This window comes from Phaseolus vulgaris, chromosome 3 (assembly GCF_051622355.1).
Source record: "Phaseolus vulgaris cultivar YP4 chromosome 3, ASM5162235v1, whole genome shotgun sequence".
In the NCBI taxonomy this organism is placed as follows: domain Eukaryota; kingdom Viridiplantae; phylum Streptophyta; class Magnoliopsida; order Fabales; family Fabaceae; genus Phaseolus; species Phaseolus vulgaris.
In genome coordinates this window covers 43,373,305-43,389,759 of record NC_143500.1, presented here as the reverse complement: position 1 = coordinate 43,389,759, position 16,455 = coordinate 43,373,305, and the positions used below count along the sequence as shown (strand labels likewise).

At 29.1% G+C, this 16,455-nt stretch overlaps 1 protein-coding gene across 1 annotated transcript; it reads left to right on the top strand.

The window, feature by feature from the left end:
* Positions 1–12,394: 12,394 nt before the first annotated feature.
* On the top strand, positions 12,395–14,609 carry LOC137807824 (transcription factor MYB1R1). Its single transcript, XM_068608639.2, has 3 exons — positions 12,395–12,944; positions 13,058–13,266; positions 13,758–14,609. Exons 1-3 carry the CDS (start codon positions 12,689–12,691, stop codon positions 14,190–14,192), a joined length of 900 nt encoding a protein of 299 aa, XP_068464740.1. The 5' UTR covers positions 12,395–12,688; the 3' UTR covers positions 14,193–14,609.
* The last annotated feature ends 1,846 nt before the right edge of the window (positions 14,610–16,455 follow it).

Here is a 16,455-nt window from a genome sequence, read left to right as displayed (position 1 = left end):
TACTTTGAGACTACTCATGCAAGGTTTCAACACCTTGATGATCAGATTGAAGGGGTTCAGGCACAGCTTGCAGAGCTTTACTACAAGGATCAATAGTCTTCTGTTTTTAATGCTGTTTTTATCATTTTTCAAATGTCTGTAATGCTGAACAATATGGTTTTATTTTTCTGGACTATTATGGTTATGGTTTCTGTTTCATATTTGCTTTCCCTATGCTTATATGTTGTTTGATGAATCCAAAGGGGGAGAAAAATAGCTACTGAAAACTGAAACAGGGAGATTTTTCTGCACCTTAAAACCATGTCTTATGCTATGCAATATTGCTGTTGTTTTTCTGGTTTAAAATTTGGTGCAGTGCAGGTGCTTAAAGCAACAAAGATATGAGGTTAGCTATGGGGATTTGTCTCCATCAAACAGGGGGAGATTGTTGAAGACGGTTGCTGCCCCTTCAAGATTGTGTTTGATGAAGACTTCTATGTACATTTCATTTGTATTTTGCTTTGCTTTAAGTGTGTCTTAGGTAGTGCTTAGAGGTTGTCTAAGAGTGGGCTTTTTGTTGAGTAACTCACCTCATAACCACTGACCATGTGATAAGAACAAGCATAAGTTTTCTTAAACTGTTTTTTACATGTTTTACAAAAAACACGTTTACTGCATAAAAATAAATCTGTTCTTTTCTAAATAAACAGATTCATTTTTTTTAAACTGATGCCTTGGCTAAGTCTTGTGGAAATTAGATTTTGTGCATCAGGTATTTTGAATAAGTCTTCTTCTTTTCAAAATGACTGAGTTTTAAATAGTTAAACTTTCTCTGCTTTTGTTTTGAAAAATAAATCTGTTCATCTGTAAATGAATAGATTCTTTTTGTCTCTGGTGCCATGTCAAGCTTAAACGTTTTCAGTTTTATCTCTGCACCAGAATGGTTGACTAAGTCTCCTCACTTAACAAATTCTCTAACTGCCTTTTGAAAATAAATCTGTTCATTTTATTTTCAATCTGTTCATTTTATAACAGCTTTAACTGTTTTTCAAAAATCTGTTATAAGTTGGTTTTCTATAAAATGAAAACTTGTTTCTGAGTTTAAGAATCGTTCATACATTTGCAAAAACAAGTTTTGATAGCAGAGAATTAAGAGTTTACAAAGGATTAGCATTTGTTCTTCAAAGATTTCAAAAATCACAAAGTGCTTGTTCTTGGTTTGGTTCCAAAAGCTTGGTGTGAGGTGCAGCTACTGTTCTAGCAATCTTGCCTACTGGTTTAAGGCAGATCTTTGTATCCTCAATCAGGTGTAGTCGTTTCACTTCTCATTTCTTGTAATAGTTTGGTTGAACACTCTTCTTGATAGGTTTTCTTGAAGAGTGGGTGTGTGCTGAAATAGGTTTTTTCAGCAAGAGTACCTAAGTTCTTGTAGGTTTCAAGAACAGTGGGAATTGTGCTTGGTTGTACTGTGTTTTAGTGATTTCCACCTGGTTTTGGTGAAGACTGGATGTAGCTCAGTTGAGTGAACCAGTATAACTGCTTGTGTTCATTCTCTCTCACTCTCTGCAATTTCGTTTCTGCATAATTGATAAAACAACAAAGAAATAAATATGTTCAATTGAAAATAAATCTGTTCTTTCTGGGCACTGTGCATACTGTTCTTAATTTCTGAAAAAGTTGTTTGATTCTGATAAGAACATATAAAATCTGCTAAAAGCCACTGGAACAGATTGACTGTGATAGGTTGCTCAAGAAATTGTCAAAGCTATTAATTGAACCTTAAACAATTGCTTAAAAATTGAAGCTTGCTATTCTGTGATTCATTGCTCTTAATTTCTGGAAAACTGTTTGATATCAAGAAGAACACTCACAGTTTGTTAAAAGCCACTGGAATAGGTTGATTGTAAAGGTTACTCAATTAATTGGTATGCTATCAATTGAACCTTAATCACTTGCTTGAAATTGAAGTTTGTTGTTTTGTGTTTCACTGTTTTTTAATTTGATATCTGTGTGTGTGCATCTGGAAAATCTATCTGCATAATCTTGTGATTAACCTTGTTGTATAAACGCTTTTCAAACAAAAACAGTGCTGAAATAAATCTGTTCATTTTCACATAAATCGATTTATTTTATGTAAAACTGTGTTAAACACTGTTTCTGCGAGAAAGTTTTAAAAGGTCAATTCACCCCCCTTCTTGAACTTTGGCACTATTAAACCCAACAAAAATGAGGTGTTCTCAGGTTCTTTTTTCGCTCAAGAGAGACTTATAACGAAATTCTAGGTGCTCTCAGGTTGAATCTTACTCAAGCGAGAGAATTTTTGCTTGAGCGAGATCCATTCTCGCTCAGTAAATTCTTGCTCAAGCTAGACTCTCTGTAAAATAAACTTTTATTTTTGCTTTTGAAAGCCTAGTTTATTATTGCATATTGTTTTTAAGTGAAAATTCTAAATTTTATTTAAAAATATGATTAAAGGAAATTAGTTATATGTTTAACTGAATTTTGAGATGTGTTTGTTTTGTTTAGAAAAGTTTAAATTATGACGTGATTGAATGGTGTATTGATGTGCTACATGAAGTATGGAATGATGTGAAAGTGTGATCAAAACATAGTATTTTCAGGAAAGGAAATACCGTGTTGAGATTGTTACTAGGTTGTATTGATCTGTCGGGTCCCAACCCAATGAGACAATCCTAATTCTATTGATATAATGGAATCACATAGATGAAGTTATTCAGTTGGCGAGAGTCGATGGAGGTTCATATGACTTTGTCTGCAGTTTGAAATATAATCTGGTCTTTCAGGTCATATGAATTTACTCTGTCATACTAGGTGATGAAATGATGAGATATTGAGATGTTTATGCGCATGAATGTGTGGATTCAAGCGAGTAGTATGACAGGTGCAGGTCTCAGGATTCTAATTTCAATACACAAGTCTTCCAGAAGTAGAGTCAAGTGTCTATGTGTTGTGAGTCAGTAGAAGTCTGACATGTGAAAGATAAATTGTGAATTTTAATAGACACTTATACGAGACTTGAGGAATTATGTTTATTAATTTGAAATTAAAATTATATAGATTTTTTTTATAGCTAGTTTATGCTTTACTTTGTTTTGTGGTTGTTTTTTCTTAATCTGTGATGACCGTGTATTTACACGGAAGCAGATGATGTTATAGGTGATAGCATTTTTCAGTGAGAAGATGGATCATGTTTTTTTTTTAAATATTTATTTTAATTTTATGTATATATGAAAAGAAATCTATTTTGAAATACTATATTAAAAAATCATAGAAATATTTATATTTTGTTTATATATTTATTATGATATTTTAAGTAGATTATGATTATAGGATATGAGAAAAATATTGAAATGTTAAAAAGGTGTTGAATATGTTGCCTCTTTTCCAATTTGGCTATAGTTTTTACCCAACCAAAAGTAGCATTAGTTGGTTAGGCAATAAATGAGTTGTGCAGAGTAAATGTATGGTGATGATGGTGGTGGAAGAGAGGGTTTATAAATAATAGTTTAAAGAGTGAGGATCTGAGATTGTAGCTGTCAAAGACCCCCTTTATACCTTTTCTTCAACATCTTTACTTCAAACTCAAAAGGGAAACAAAGTGATTAAGGCTACGTGACACCCACCATTCTACAATTTTCTCTTTACCTTTTTTCTTTCAAACGTCAAACAAAAAGAATGAATGAATCAAAATCATCTAAAGACTTCACCACTACCTGCTACAATTACAACTTTTTCCTACAAATTAAATGTCAAATCTTAAACTACTTTTTTTCATCGGTCAAGTTATATGCTAAAAGAATTAATTAAATTGAAAAAAAAGGACGAATCATCATATAATATAAATGTTTTTATCCACATTCAAAATATGTACTAAAATAAATAGTATAAAAAATTATCACTTTTAATTTTGGAGTTTGTTTTTAAGATACACTTAATAAGATTAAAACGATAAATCAAAATAATTATAACTGCACTATTTGAAATTGTTTATAATATAACATGTTCCAGTAAAATTATTTCGTATTAGAAGTAAATCAAAATAAAGAACTCAACTTTTTTTTCTTAATTTTAATGGAATCAAATGCATCCAATTTCAAAATGAAGTTAAAGTTCTATATATTTATTTTTATTTGTTAAGAAGCTGATATTAATTTCGCCACTGTTTTATTATTTTATTATCTTTATTATTTTATTATCGTAATTATTGTAGAATCGCAATTATTTCGTAGCAGTGTCAATAATGAAATAAGTAAAATGGAATGAAAATAAATATTGTTTAATTGAAAAGAAGTAAAATGAAAATAAAAATTATTTAATTAAAGAAAAGTAAAACATAAATAAAATAAAAGTTCATTTTTAAAATTATATTATTAGTTATTGTAAAATCGAAAAAATTAGTCTTAAAATATAAGTGATACAATTAAAATAATATCGGAATATTTTATTATTAAAGTTAAAAGAGTATATAAATAGAAATCTAGTTATTCAAGTTTCATTTTAAAAAACAAAACTATCATTTTTCTAAAAACTCATTTTTTTTCTTTCATCTGCCTTTTCTCTAAGATTTTGACCTCTTCGCTCGTCATTTTGATGATCGGAGTCCGTCATCAGGCTCCTGCCAATGAATACTACAAGATTGCCCGATCAGAATCTTTAATAGAGTAAGTTCATTTTTGCTCTGATCTATGAGTCAAATTTTGAACTTGTTAGGTGTGTATTGCATGTGACTCTTCATGGTTAATCTATGTTAACTCAAGATCCTAATGATTTAGTTAGATTTTTTATCAAGACTTTGTAGTGCAGGTTAGGCTACCCTAGAGATTTTAGTAGATTTGGAGCCCTTAAGGAGCATTTGCTCAAGTAAAGGTAAGGGAGACTAGTTTAAATTGCCAATAGAATCCTAGGCTAGAAGATCTGAATGTGGGAGTGACGTGATTACCCGTTCCAAATTTTTGTTTGCATGATTTTCTTGTTTTGAGTTGATTTGAAATTGATTGAAATTGAAATGTGAAATAATACATATAGTAGATGTTGTAGAATGTATATATGAGTTTGGAATTGAATGAGTTAATGAATGTATTTGAATAGTTTAAAATTCAAAAGGTGCTCTCGGGTCCCTTCTTGCTCAAGCGAGTAAGTTTTCACTCAAGCGAGACCTATGATAAAATTTTGGGTGCTCTCAGGTTGAATCTCGCTCAAGCGAGAGAATTTTCGCTTGAGCGATACTCATTCTCGCTCAAGATAGACTGTAAAAAATAACTAATTTTTTTATATTTGCTTTTAAAAGGTTGGTTTATTTATTTTTGTAAAGTTTTACTTATAAATTATGTAAAATTTTATTTTATGTATATTTAATTGAAAATTTCTTTAATTAGATTTATATGATTAGTGAATGAATTGTTGTGTGTTTTGGGAATTCTAAACTTTGTTATGATTTGACTGTGTGATTTTGGATATTGTGATATTCAGAATATGAATTTTAATCAAGACATAATATTTTCAGGAAAGAAAATATTGTGTTAAGATTATTTAGAATGTGCATTGACTAAGGATTTGTCTATAAGGAGATATCATGACTCTCTTGAGATAATGAAATCATATAGATGAAGTTATTCAAGTAGTGAGAGTCGAAGGAAGTTCATACGAATGGATAAGTTGTTTGAAAGATAACTAACTTGACATGTTATATAAATTAACCATGTCATACTATGAAAGATGATATTGAGATTATTTATGCACATAGTTGTGAGATAGTATGATAAGTGCAGATCTCTGAGTCTAAGTGAACGCATGAGTATTATATAATGTCAAGTGTCTATGTGTTGTGAGTCAGTAGAAGTCTGACGTGTGAAAGATGAATTATGAAATTTGAATAGATACTTAATGGTTTGAGAAATTGTATGAGACTTGGTTAATTATTTTTATTAATTTAAAATTGAAATTATATAGAAGTTTTTTTTATATAGCTAACTTGTTCTGTGTTTGTGTTTGTTTTTTTTATTTATTTGTGATAATCGTGTTTTATACGGGAGTAGATGAGATTGCAAGTAATAAAGCTCTTCAATGAGCAACTGGAGGATGAGATAACTTTAATTTAAATGCTTTATTTTGTTTTTTTTTTTAAAAAAACTTTTGTGTATATATTAAAATTCTTATGAAAAACAATATTTTTTTAAGATACAATTATAAAATAGTTATATATATATATATTCATATGTTAATTAGATATTGTTTATTTTATTTCTATTTTATTATATAGGTAAAATTAAGGATATCACGGTTATTAATATTAAATTTAGTTATTTATATCAATATTATTGTTTTATTAAAGTAACATTATTTTAATTGTTTTTATTTATTTATTTATTTATCATTACTATTATTGTCGTGTAAAATATAAAAATCACAAAAAAATAATAGAAAATATAACAACAGATTAAAACTGACAACAAACGGACAGGTCTCTGAGTACTCACGGGTCTCAAACTAATATTTACAACAATATATAATAACAAAAATATTTATAGAGTACATATCTCATTTTTATTTTATTTTTAATTACATTTTAAAATTATAAAAAACATAAATATAAATTATTTATATTCTAAAATTAACTGTCCATCACTATTGTTATTATTTGACTGTACTTAATTTTTATTGAAAAATGATAGTTTGGAAAATGCTTGTTAATGATACTATTAAATCTTTCGTGCCGATGTAACTTCTCACAATACTTTTGTGTTAAAGTGAGAAAAAAAAGGAGTATGTAATTTTTTTTCTTCATTTCTTTCTTTTTCAATCAAACCACCATCTTTGATTCCTCTGTCTCCATCCAATTCTATACCAAACCCACTCTGAAAGAGAGAAAAAGGAAAAAGAAAAGATGAAGTTGCAAATTGCAAATTATGTTCATTCTATGTGACCTGTTTGGCTGGTTAGGAATGGGTAGCTTTTAAAACGCATTTTACGTCCATACTACAGCAGTCAAAATGTGAACGTAACTCATTTTCTTTGTATGAAAAAGTTGGTTTTGGTCCTTCAGATTTAAGAAACTTCCACAACAAGTTTTTATTCTTATATTAAGATTATGGAATTATTATTGTTTTAAAGAGAGAGGGAAAAATCAAAACGAAATTAGAAGAATAGATGAAAGAAGTTGTGATGTTACTGTAAGCAGAGAGAGTGAAGAATTGTGAGTGATGGAGGGAGAGAGAGAGATAATGGAAGGCCACAAACCCTTATCCTTTTCCCTGCACCCCACCACCAAACCTACCTATCACCATATCATAATAATATCTTTTATTATATATAGTTGCATCCACAGATAACAAAAAATCTTCCTTTTCGTCCCCTTTAACAATGCTACTCCTACTAATAATGGACATAATGCAATTCCTTTCAAACTCCATGATGAAAACCCAACATTACCAAATATAAAAGGGAGGCAACTCTTAATTATTGCATTTTTATAAGTGTGTGATGAGGTGGGTTTAGTTTAATATCCACTTAATAGTGTTAATTATGGACAAGTTGCGGAGAATAGTGTAAGTTTGACCATTGATATGATAGATGAAGATTTGAGATTTATAGATGCATGTGGCCCTCATCCTTTCTGCTTGTATTAAATTTTTGACAGGATAAAGGGAGGAGGAGCCCATGTGTCCCAGTTCCATTAGTGGAGATTACTGTGAATTTGTCAGCTACTTCCACACCTCCATTTTGGATAATATCTCTACTTCTTCTTCACTCTCTACATTCTATTCCTCCATACCCTCTCAAATCATATGCTTTCTCATTTCATATTAACCTATTTTTAATCCACACAACTTATTATCTCATCTCATTTTCTTAAATACTTTTATTCAAGATACAATGTTAACGTCAAAGTTCAAACTGGAATAAGATTTTAATTAGGTTAATAATTTTTATTTCAATATTTCTCATCAAACATACCACAAATAAATCTAGTGCAAAAATACTTATTTAGACAACTAATATATATTATTTCACTACCAAACGTTGTATATTAAAATATGGTGATATTTTTAAATTAAAAAAAATATATATAAACAACGATTGTAAGAGGAACCACTGTCTATTTATATCAGAGAGGGCTAAGAGAATGAAGTTTCATCTTTGGAACCACTTTACGATTACCACATATGACACCAATGTTTCGACCTTATGTTCATTGAGATAATATCGCTAAGGTCAACAACGCCGAGTGAAAATGCAAGGATTACAAGAGCAACTCGTAGCAGGAATAATGATCGTAAAAATGTCTAAATTCAAGAAAACCTATAAATAGGTGATAATTTTGGGAAGTATTGAACTGAACTGAACTCTTTATACTCTCTTATACTCACACTTATTTATACTCTTTTTTACATGAGCATTGAAGAGTCTTTTATAAGTGGACCTCTCTTCTTTCCCTGTGATCGATCAACACTACAAAACTCAATCCATAAGAAAATCTTCTCTTTTCCACCTCAAAACTTTTCAAATCCATTTCCAGTAAGAACAATTAACAACAATAATAATAGTACTCATTGTAATATATGAGTAGTCATTACAAGAAAATCATTGATTAGAAACCAATTTTAGAAATAAAAAATAATTAGTTGCTATAGTGACCAAATTAGAAACCATTGTGGAAACTAAAAAAATTGTTGGTTTCTAAATTAGTTTCTATTATAGTTAAATGGTTTCTAAATTGGTATCTAATTAGCTACCAAGGTTTTTGCTACCAAATTTTTAAACTAAATAATTGGTATGAAACTAAATAACCACTATAATTTTGGTTTTTGAAAAAGAAATAAAAAGAGAATAAAAACGCTAACAATATGGATATGGAAATTCAATTCAATTCCATAGTTCGTACAATACGTTTTGTTATAATATTGACACAATTGTTTGAGGTTGAAGGACTTAATGAGTGATTAGTCATAACTTCATAGTTACTCCATTTGTGGCCTGTAGCTTTTACATAAAATCCTTAAACTACAAAGTTCCTGATCCTAGGTTATTATGTGTAGCATAACTTGTGGATCTTTGAAAGAACATACTGGTCGATGAATTGCTTTATTTATTTTCATGTCACGACTTTTAATCTTCGTATCCAATGAGTTTACGACATTTGTGCTTGGGAATCGAACCCACAATTTACATTGTCGTCTCTTTTCATAGGATCGATGGTAGTAACAAGTTAGGATTGGCTGTAAAGTGTACTCTCTCCTCTTTTATTTGTACGATATCTTTAATATTAAATTTCATTATCAACATTGTTGACCAAATACTAATAATCAATTTTTGTATTATGTTATATATATACTCACATCACACCTGTGATTAAAATCAATTTATTAACATCTAAGATAAATGAAGGTTTACTTTATTTACCATCTTCGTCTATTTCATCAAACATATACTTGTTTGTACATGATGTTTCTAGGCATCATTAAATTATTACACAAATTTTACATTTTTTTTTAATATCATATAACTCTCCCAACATAGTTTATACATTCATTCAATCATTGCCATATAAATTTTATTAACTTTAGAACAATTAGTGGAAAGACAGTTCCAGGTGTGTTGTTTTTTTTTATGATGAAAAAATATTTGTAATTCAAAATTTAATTATTATAACAATTACCAAAATAAATAAAATAGTTACTAAATTGTATATTAAAATTATAAAAAATGTATATAAAAATCAAAAGTAATTATAAAAAAATATATTTTTTATTAATTCTTTCTAATGTTATAATTATATTGTTGGAGATCCTACTTTAAGGTGAACGAAACTAAATTATAATATATAAGTGAAATATCACACTTTGAAATAGTTTTATTATTAATAGTTATAAATTATCATAAAAATTATATTTAATATGATTTTTGGTTGTTGGCTATGTCCTTTTTTATATTATTAATTCATAGAAATTAATTTGTTTTTATTAAATACTTGTTTTTATTAAAAAAATTCATCACTTAATTTGTGATCTTTTAGAAAATCAGAGCTCAATTTTTTTGGTACATTGTATTATATGTTGTACGTGTATTAAAATATTATACTATGGAGCTAAAAAAAGTATATCCTGAATTTTAAAATGTAAATATTATTTGTTGTCTTGCAGCGCGGTGGTTGGATCTTTATCCTGTTAATAAAATTTAAAATAATTAATTATAAATAAATTAGAACCATTTGATTCATGAGGTCCTTTGTCGTCGTTCATTTAGATATGTGCAAAATATCCTCATTAATTATTTTGCTTAAGTTATTTGAATATAGAACCGTTTTGAGAGAATGGAAAAGACCAACTATAATAACTTTCTGCTTCATTTATATATTAATTAAAAATACAAAATATTTGAAGTTTGCTTCGACAACATTTTCATAAACATTTTTAGAAGAAAAATAAATATGGAATAAATTCATGTGAATTAAAATTAGTTTAGGTCATATTCGTTGTAAACTCATGGTATCATATTTTAATCTCTTGTAAGTTTTAATATATGACATCATTTTAAGATTTCCTTACATTACTCCATAAGACTTCCTTATACTTTTTACTTCATATAAAGGTTTTATATTTTAACAATTTATTATTTACTTGTTAGTAATAATTTTTTTTTATAAGAAAACAAAATTAATTTTATAATTCAGATTTTTTTTTAAATTTAGAGTTTTAAATTTTATGTTATATCAATATATAGACAAATATTCAAATTTTAAATTAATGATTATTGTATAACTCCACTAATATAGATATTTTAAATAATTTAATTTGTTATTAATTTTAAATTATAGAAAATTTCATTTAATTATTTTATTTTATTTTTCTCTCTTTGCATAATGACTGATCAGAAAAAAAAATTATGATTTACCTAGTTTTTTTTATCAGTAAAGAATAAATAAAATAAACAGAGACACTTCAGTGGTGTCTCAATCCTTATATAAAACTCCAAATTACATGATCCTATAACCCTACCAACTAAGGATCCGACAAACATTATACTACATATCAAGGTAAAAAACCAAACCAAGATATAGAAACCCACCAGATACAGTTGTCTCACCCCATCAAAGCGGTCACACCCTCAAATAAACACATGTATCCAGCAACAAAACAAGATCATTATCATCAAACTGAAAGACCTTACCCAAGATCCTATCCACTAGGATTTACCTAGTGAATAGGATATAGTTAAAAAAGAATTGATTAAGATTTGTTTATAAAGATATTTGTCTAAATATATTCTTAAATAATAACTCAAAATAGACACAAAATTTAACTTGAATAGATTAAAAAAAATCTAAGATTTATTCCTATATGCTTTTAATGATGGCCAAATAATTGCTATTGAAAATAAGCTAAATGCAAATATGATTTTAATAAACATCTCATGGAAATCTCTATATATATATATGCATTAGTATAATTTTTGCACTATAATTAATCTGAAATTTTATCATTTGGTCAAGTTACTTACTTTTTTTCTATAATTTTTTTTTTATTTGAGTATCAAGCTATTTACTTATCGTGTGCATTTATATAATATTTCATTTTACCAAATAATCATTTATTATCCTTTTAGTTCGAAAAATATTAAAATTTAAAAAAACTGTTGAAAGTACAATCATTTATTAACTAGTCTCATATGGTAAGAAAACTTATATTAAAATTAGTATTAATATTTTTTGTATGACAATACCTTCGAGTTTTTAACTTTCATTTCCCCTTTCATGTAAGTGTTTAGCACAAATATTATCATTTTCCCTTTAACTTTCATTTTTTTTAATTACCTCATTTTTTTTTTCATTTCTCGCAACCTTTGTAGTTTATATTGACACTCATATAAAATTAAAAAAAAAAATACAGTGAAATGTATGCCATGATATATAACGATGAATAATTAAATTTAAAGACTAAGTAAGAATAAACATATCATGAACACTTTAATAAAAGTTTTTAATTATATAATTAAAGTGAGAAACAAATTTTTCTTTGCAAATTTTAATACCTCATGAGACTTAAGTGATAATGAATGAACTCTTTGAGAATAAAAAATGACTGTGAATATTATTTATTTGCATGGTTATTGTAATATTAAAAATTAATGTCTTGCATTACTAATTTATAAGTTAAGCTTCTTTGGGTAATAATATATTAACTCTTGACACTTATTAGATATGAATTTAATGAGTCAAACTAACATGTTGATATTTAATGTTATAAAATAGTTTATAATTTTACTTTAAATATATCAATGAAATATTACTATTATTTAATCGCAAGTCTTAAAAAATTATAAAATGATTTAACTTTACAACAACTATATAAAATTTGTTCTAATGAGTTGATAAGTAATACCTAAAAAATGAACTCAGAATTATTAAAGAACTATAACAATGCAAAAAAAAGAATTTATTTATATGTTAGAATTAAGTTTTTAAAAATAATATTTAATTTAATTTTTAAAAAATATGCTCCACATGGTTGCCACCTCATTGCCGTCTGAAACTCTGTTGTATTAAACACCACGCACTCAACTTGGATCCTACCTTCTCTCTCTCATATATCCTTCATCTTCTCTCTTCCTCTCACCGACTCACAAAACTCGCCTTGTACGGACTCCGATTCTATCTGACTCACACTAACCGTAACCACCGTCCGATCCGACCATGTCTCCCTCCTGCGCCGCTACAGACTCCGTTGCCTCTGGCGAGATCATGCTGTTCGGGGTTCGAGTCGTCGTCGATTCCATGAGGAAGAGCGTCAGCATGAACAACCTCTCACAGTACGAGCATCCGCAAGACGGTAACAACAATAACAACACCAACAACATCAAAAAGGAAGTTCTCACCGCCGGTTATGCCTCAGCCGATGACGCTGTTCCTCATAACTCCGTCCGTCACCGCGAGCGGGAGCGGAAGCGAGGTTCGATCCGTTTATTCGATCGATTGTCATTTTTTAATTTTAATATAATCTCTGTCGTTTGATCGCATAACCGGTGTTTCCGATGTATTAATTGAAATTGCGTTGATGATTAGGAGTTCCGTGGACGGAGGAAGAGCACAAACTGTTTTTGGTTGGATTGCAGAAGGTAGGGAAAGGTGATTGGAGAGGAATCTCCAAAAACTACGTGAAAACACGCACTCCGACGCAGGTTGCGAGCCATGCTCAGAAGTACTTTCTCCGCAGAAGCAACCTCAATCGCCGTCGTCGTAGATCCAGCCTATTCGACATCACCACCGACACGGTAATTTCGTCACCGTGTTCCTCTCGCGCTCATCCTCTGTTACTTCTTGACGTTATTTTAAAATATTTGCTTCAAATTAATTTCTCAATCGGTCTCCGTACACAAAAAAATATTGAGATGCTTTTGGTGTTGTGTTATTCATGTTCAATTAGTTATACTCCTAATCAATAGAGCGTTACGGTCCTACAAAATGACATATTTTCTTAGGTATTTCTTAATGTTCTAGTCAATAGTCCTGTCTTGAATATTATTACTCCTTCCATTTTTAGGGATTGGAGAAAAAAGGAAAGAAGCTTCCGTCAGTCGTGTGTCTTGCTATGAAATTCCTTTGGTTGTGGAAGTGAATGTTTGCATGAGTGGTTATAAAAATGGATTTAGGCATTTTGTCTCCTGTGTTAAGAGTTGACCTGATTGGAGCTAAAACTTTTTTCAAACCTGGATTGGAATTTGGAGTGACAAAATATTCATGATTTTATCAATTTTTGTGCCAGGTCTCTGCAGTTCTAATGGAGGATGAACAGGTCCAGAATCAAGACTCCCTGTCTCATCCACAACCTGTGTGCCCTGCAATTCCTGAAACTAGCAAAAGTGGATTTCCAATGATGCCAGTTTATCAGTTTGGGGTTGGTTCTGGAGTGATTTCAGTCCAAGGTGGGAAACCATTAGAAGAACTCACTCTGGGACAAGGAAACATAGAACACAAGGTGCCAATCAATCTGGTCCGTGCAATTCCTGTTGTTGCAGATCCTAAAGCACCCACAGTGTCTGATATCATCACCCCAAGTTCTGGTTCTGCAGTTGACCTACCCACACTGTCCTTGGGGCTATCCTTCTCTTCTGACCAAAGGCAAACATCATCAAGACATCCTGCTTTACATGCCATACCATGTTTCAGCAATGGAGATAGCGTCATTAGTGTTGCTTGAGAAAGATGACCCGTGAATATGTCATGGTCCTTGTCTAGAGTATCTTGGATTCACCGATTAATCTGATATTTTCGTCTCTAGTTTCCTGTCCTTTTGGTGGGAGAAGAAGAGAGAGAGATGTTGAAGAAAAGGACGATGGATTTAAGAAGGCAAGTTTTAAGTGACTGAATTTGATCCTTCTGTTCCTTGTACAGATCCGGGAAAGGTCCTGTCCTGTTTCTTCTTGTTTGCTTATGTTAATTAATGTATGACTTTAGGTTGTGGTTTATTTGGTCATTTATGTTTGTAGTTGATGTAACTGAAAATAACAAAATCCTCTCTGTTCTTTATTGATAATGCATTAATAGTTGGATATGGACCTTACAGACGAGTGGTTTGTGACTCTTTTGGGGATAATATTATCTGGTTGGCTCTGAACTTTGAAGGTTGGTAGTGTGTGTCATTCCTGTTAGGTGTTATAGCAGTTTGGCACGTTTTTTCTTATCTCACCAATTTCTGTATTTACGCCTAGTCACCATGTTCCTCGTCCTTTCTATCCAAATACTACTACACACTTCTCTTATTTAGAAAATAATAATATTTTATTCAAATCTAATTAAAACCAAACTTTTCTTATAAATAAAATATTTTCATAATTTATTTTCTTTAAGTTTTAGTTAATATTTTATTTTAAATAACATAAAATAAGTGAGTATCGTTTTATTAGCATAAGAAAAATAGATGCTATATTACTAAAAGTATGAAATAAGTTTGTGTTTTAAAAAATATAAAATAATATCATTTCATTTTGTTATACATTTGATACAGATAATTTTCTACTTTAAAACTATAAAGATAATGGTATTTAGCTTGGGTATAGTTATTCCTTTGTATAAATTAGATTAATATTGAAAAGGACCAGTCACTTTGTATTTATTTGTTTTATCTGATAATAAAATTTAATTTGATATTTTTAGAAGTTTGATTCTATAAAAAAATTGTTTGAAACTTATTTTATATGAAGATTTATTAAATAAAAGTACATACCCTACCCATCCTCTCTCTTGTCTTTTTTTTTTTCTCTCTCTATATATATAGATAATTGCTAAGCGAATTTAAGTTTTTTTTATAAACAATAGTATTAGAAGACTGTATAAAATTCAATACAACATTATTTGCATTTATTAAATTTAAAAAATTCAAATGACTTAAACTTTGGCTTTTAAACATTTTTTTAAAGATTTGACCCTATTATAACAAATAGATCTAAATTGATTTAAACTTAAAGTAGAACTTGATGATAGGTTCTGACCAGCGGCCAAATTTATTTCTTAGTAATTTATTCCTTCCTTCTCATAGAATGTTTTAGGAATTTAACTAGACTCTGTGTAGTACAATTAATAAAATCAGTATTTTTTTAAGTTATTAATTGATAAAGTTAATAATTTAATAGACATACTTATAATAGAATAATTAAAAATTATAAAATCATTAGTCCTGTAATAACTATATCAAAAAGTTATCTAGAATAATTTCTAATGGATTGATAAGTATATTTTATACAGATACTGTACAAAAATATCTTTGGTAGTAATAATTTTTGTAATAGATGAAGTTCATTTAACATTTAGAGAATAAAATATGTTTGAACTTTTATTTAGTGAACAACACTGTTGATTGAGGTAGTATATGAATTCCAGTGGTGATGGTAGAATTTGTCTGGTTAGTGGTGGCTTGGCACATATGTCTTAAAAGGCAAAGGTTCTGAGCATAGCATAGATAAACAAAGCATAACCACGTTTTTAGAACAAAATCCATTCAAAAATTTGATGATCGATGGGATGTATTTTGTAGATTTAGTAGTATAGATTTTTTTTTCTCTCTCTAGAACAACCTTCTTCTTCTTCTTTAATTATTTTAACCTAAGATTCGGATGAGATATTTTAGTGAAGAGTCTGAACCACTCCTAACCACTCATTTCGGGTCCATTGCCACTCATAATTTATAGTTTTCTCCATTAAGTAGTGCCTCCTCCTCTTACCAAAATTTTATTTATTTACTACAAGTGCCCTTTTGACGTGTTTGGCAGGGGAAACAACAATTATGTTGATTTTAAGGAAAAATAACTTAATCTAATTGGACTAACTTAAGGCTCAAATTCACAACAAATCAAAATTTTATCAATTTAAATTGAATTTACTTTAATGAATATTCTCATTATTCTAACTGAAAATCTGGAAATGGATATAAAATAGATGATTTATCTGTGAAATGAATTCAGTTA

Excerpts from the sequence above, each read along its gene's own strand:
- LOC137807824 (XM_068608639.2), top strand. The coding sequence starts at position 12,689 with ATGTCTCCCTCCTGCGCCGCTACAGACTCCGTTGCCTCTGGCGAGATC. Across the intron at positions 12,945-13,057 it reads CGAGCGGGAGCGGAAGCGAG|GAGTTCCGTGGACGGAGGAA; the intron begins GTTCGATCCGTT and ends GTTGATGATTAG. Across the intron at positions 13,267-13,757 it reads TCGACATCACCACCGACACG|GTCTCTGCAGTTCTAATGGA; the intron begins GTAATTTCGTCA and ends TTTTTGTGCCAG.